The following is a 4,532-nucleotide window of genomic DNA, read 5'->3' as shown; positions in this document are numbered from 1 at the left end:
ATGGCAGTGGTTCGGGAAATCAGGGAGTTGCTAGTTTGAATCCCTCTCAACACTTGTGAGAGGTCTCCATTGTAGATGCTCCTGGCACATCCCACACCATCTTCAGTGGCTCACCGTTTCTCCATCTTAACCAATCTCCTCCCTGTGACAGAACATCCCCTTGTATTCACACACTAGACACTATTGTAATAATCTTCATACAATCATGCCTTGTAAGATGTTATTTGAAAACTCATAACCTGCAGAACAGTAAAATGCATCCAGTAACATTATACACATGGGCTGAAATCATGACTGACGTGTGTTTCCCCGATAAGTTTGGGGAGTTGCTAAACCAGTTTCTCAAGGCAAAGGGCAGGGCTAAGTCCTAGTCGGGTGTCAAGAAAGCTGATGGGCCATCCCCTATCAAGTGGCCATTCTACGGCAAGAAAGGGAGGGAAAGGGGTAAAGAGATCTTCATCTTAGCTAAGACACATCATGTTCCATTGAAGCCAATAGGCCAGATCCGCAGATGGTATAAATTGGTTACATTCTCTCAAAGTCAAGAAATTCTACTGGTTTGTGGAGGATCTAGCCCTAAATGTTAAGCTCTGATTCTTCTCCCACATATACCCATTTTACACCAGTCTGAATCCTTTGACACCAATCCTCATTTATAGACACAAGGGAAAGACGCTCCTATCCTTAATTTTTAGTGTCTATGAAACAGGAATAACCATCAAAGCAGTTTAATAGGCATTGCTTAGGCACACAATGAAAGCTGGATTCTTCCCTCCCACAAAATACACTCCCGTTAAACATCAGGATTGAGCCAGATCTTCTGCAGGTGTAAATCAGACCGACTGCATTGATATCTGTGAGCATCTGGATTTCCATTGGTGCAACTGAGAGCAGAATCTGGCCCCATTTATATATAAACTGTTGTTGTCATGGAAACAATGGGCCTGGACCAGGAGGCACACAGTGAAAGCGTATTTGATGGAGAAAGACAGACGATTAATTCTTGGCAAATAACCTCCACCACGTCAGTCTCCGCAGTGAAGCTTTGATTTCTTTCTTCCTCATGCTGTACACGATGGGATTCAGCACTGGAGGTACAGTGGAATAAAGAACAGCTGCCACGAGATCCAGAGCTGATATGGAGCTGGAGGTGGGTTTCAGGTAGGCAAAGATGCCAGTGAAAACGAACAAGGAGACCACAGTGAGGTGAGGCAGGCAGGTGGAGAAGGCTTTATGCCGGCCCTGCTCAGAGGGGATTCTCAGCACTGTGGTGAAGATCTGAACGTAACACCCAATGATAAAAACAAAGTAGATTAAGACTAAGCATGCACTAAATGTGAGAGCCCCAATGTTACTGAGGTATGAGTCAGAGCAAGCAAGCTTAAGCAGTTGGGGGATTTCATAGAAGAACTGATGCACCCTGTTGCCTCCACAGAAGGTTAACACAAACGTGTTCCCGGGGTGCAGGGCAGAATTGAGAATCCCACTGATCCAGGCACTGGCTGCCATTTGGAGACAAGCTCCCGTGTTCATCACTCTCTCACAGTGCAGCGGTTGGCAGATAAAGATGTATCTACTGTACGCTATGATGGTGAGAAGGGAAAAATCTGCACCCATAAACAAGAAGTGGGAAAAGATTTGGGTGACACAGCCAGCATAGGAAATAGAAGTGGTGTTCATGAGAGAATTAGCCAGGGATTTGGGAATGGTGACAGAGATGGAGCCAACATCTAGGATGGACAAGTTCATAAGAAAGAAATACATGGGGACATGAAGGTGATGGTCGAGGGCTACAGCAATGATGATGAGAAGATTCCCCATCAGGGCTGCCAGGTAAAGCAGTAGGAGCAGGATAAAGTAAAGATTCTACATCTCAGGAACATCAGAGAGTCCCAGGAGAAGTAATGTGGTGACAGTGGTTTGGTTGGACATTGTCTTTCTCAAAACATTGTGTGCTTCCTGTGGAGGGAAAGACAAGAACCGGGGTCAGAAATAGGCTAGTAAAATGACTCTCCTTTTGTGCTAACCACCTTAATATCCTTGAGTCATATCCTCAGCCTGTGAAGTTTGGTTTAATGTGGAAATGAGGGTGGGGGAATCAGCTCCATTTTCTCAAGTGGGGTTACTCCTGATTTACACTGGGCTGAGTGATTGGATAGTCAAGTCCATTAACCAAAGAGGATTACTTTTTATTTACACCAAGCTGAAGGAAAGTAAAATCAGGACCAATTGTTTGTAAATCTTCTTCACCCAAAGAGGCATAAGGTTAAATAAATTTTATCCTCATTTTAGAGAGGAAAGACAGCAGACCAGAGAGCTAGATTCTGCCGTCATTTACACCAGCGTAAATCTGGGGTAATTTAATTGAAACTAGTGGAATTTGTGTGCATTTACCCTGCTGTAAATGGAAGTAGCATCTACCACGGAGATGGAAGGGCTCACTCATGGTTCCACGTTGACATAGACGTAGAGTCAGGAACACAGCCTAGGGGGAGTCCAGGATCCCAGCTGGAAGAGGCTAGGAAGAAGACAAATGACATTTCGCTCTCACGCAGGCTGACTAATAACTATTCTTTCTGGAGCACTCATCTGCAGGGTCAGGAAAAAGACAGATAATAAGACAGTAAATATCATAATACCACAATATAAAACCATGGTACGCCCGCACCTTGTAAACTGTGTGAAGTTCTGGTTGTCCCATCTCAAAATAGATATATCAGAATTGGAAAAGGTACAAAGAAGGGCAACAAAAATTATTAGGGGGTTGAACAGCTTCCCCACATGAGAAGATTTTAAAAAGACGGGGACTGTTCAACTCAGACAAGAGACTGCTAAGAGGGGATATGGTAGAGGTCTATGAAACAATAAATCGTGTGCACAAAGTGAATGAGGAAGTGTTATTCACCCATACACAAAACACAAGAACCTGATGAAATTAATGGGGAGCAGAGTTAAAAAAAAAAAAGGAACCACTTCTTCACACAGCGGACAGTCAACCTGTGGAACTCATTGCCAGAGGATGTTGTGAAGACCACAAATATAACTGGATTTTTAAAAGTATTAGGTACGTTCACGGAGCGTAGGCCCATCAGTGGCTATTAGTCAAGATGGTCAGGGAGGCAACCCCTTGCTCTGGGTTTCCCCTAAGCCTCTGACTTCCAGAAGCTCTGACTGGATCACAGGGCACGGATCTTTTGATAATTGCCCCAGTTCTGTTCATCCCCTCTGAAGTATCTGGCATCGGCCACTGACAGAAGATGGGACCATAGGTCAGATCCAGTATGGCCGTTCTTCTGTTCCCTAATCTGTGTCTGTCTGTCTTGCCAAAGGCCGGAAAAATAACTCCTATTCACAGCAATTCACTCAAAATTCAACAAGAGGATTAACTCTTTCTTCCCTACTACGAGGAATTGCCTGACAGAATAAGAGGCTCTAAGGGTTTCTCTACCCTCTGCCTTAGTCCGCACTACAGCAGCATACATTCTAGCATTCATTAATGTGCTGTGCACTGACTGGTCTGCGTAGACTGTGCTGGTGTACAGTGTGAGATCCCTATTGCATATTAACACAGCACTGTTTGAAATGGATCTACGGGAACGTCACTATGGACCTTTGGGCGTGGAACAAACTAGTGAGCGGTAGCCTATGAACTCCTATTCTATGGACTACTGCCCCACCTAGACAAGCTCTAACTGATGTCCCCTCTCTGAAACAGGGATTTGGCTGAGTTTTCGTTATCCTTGTTTAAAAGACCCACCCGATTTCACTCTCAGTTTGCTTTATGTCTTCTTTGGTTCTTTTTCCTTGTGTATCCCAGTCAATACATTTCCAAACTTTGCCATGTGTTTTCCAGTGCAGGTGCCATGCCAGGGTACTGGAAATAAGGATGGTGGAGATGCTGGGAACTAAGTTGCTGGAACTACCACACCCCTGGCTTAAAGTGGTTTCCATCAGATACAGGGTTTACAGTTTTCTTCAATGGCTTTCAGCGCCCTCACAATAAAAATTGTTCCAACGCCACTGCATGGGACTCAGAACCATGTTTGACTGTTTAGTATTGCCCAGGGACAGGCCAACACCTTTGACTCTCTGGGACAATTTATGCCATCAAAATTCACAGAACACGTCAAACGAATGGAAAGAAAAAACAGGAATAGCAAATAGCTAGCGAGATAAAAGTAACAACAGACTGATAGAAATAAGAACAAACATAAATATAAAGAGAGGGAAAGACAGAACTAATAGCAAATAACTAGATCAATACATGGATAGATAGATTCTGTGTTTTTTTCACTCAGCCGTGTGTGTGTGTGTGAGAGAGAGAGAGAGAGATTTACTGGAATTTTTCCCTCTTTCCCTACCTCTTTTATCAGCCACTGCTAAATAGGCCCTGTAATATTTCCTGTGAACTATCAAACCCCAGACACAAGCATGTAATGCTTACTGACAACTTTCATTTACATTTCTCCATCCATTTGAAAAATAGGTGACTTATTTTGATTAATTCCCCCACTTTCCATGGGAGAAAACTG

General features: G+C 43.8%; 1 protein-coding gene across 1 annotated transcript; it reads right to left on the bottom strand.

Annotated features, from left to right (window-relative positions):
- Positions 1-996: 996 nt before the first annotated feature.
- Positions 997-1,764, bottom strand: LOC137149783 (olfactory receptor 14L1-like). Its single transcript, XM_067543381.1, has one exon. It carries the CDS (start codon positions 1,762-1,764, stop codon positions 997-999), a length of 768 nt encoding a protein of 255 aa, XP_067399482.1.
- Positions 1,765-4,532: the final 2,768 nt, after the last annotated feature.

Source organism: Emydura macquarii, unplaced genomic scaffold, assembly GCF_026122565.2.
Source record: "Emydura macquarii macquarii isolate MOO-44397 ecotype Brisbane River unplaced genomic scaffold, CSIRO-AGI_Emac_v2 contig_834, whole genome shotgun sequence".
Classification (NCBI taxonomy): domain Eukaryota; kingdom Metazoa; phylum Chordata; order Testudines; family Chelidae; genus Emydura; species Emydura macquarii.
Note: the sequence above shows the minus strand (reverse complement) of the source record. Positions and strands in the feature narration are given on the sequence as shown.

Excerpts from the sequence above, each read along its gene's own strand:
- LOC137149783 (XM_067543381.1), bottom strand. The coding sequence starts at position 1,764 with ATGTATTTCTTTCTTATGAACTTGTCCATCCTAGATGTTGGCTCCATC.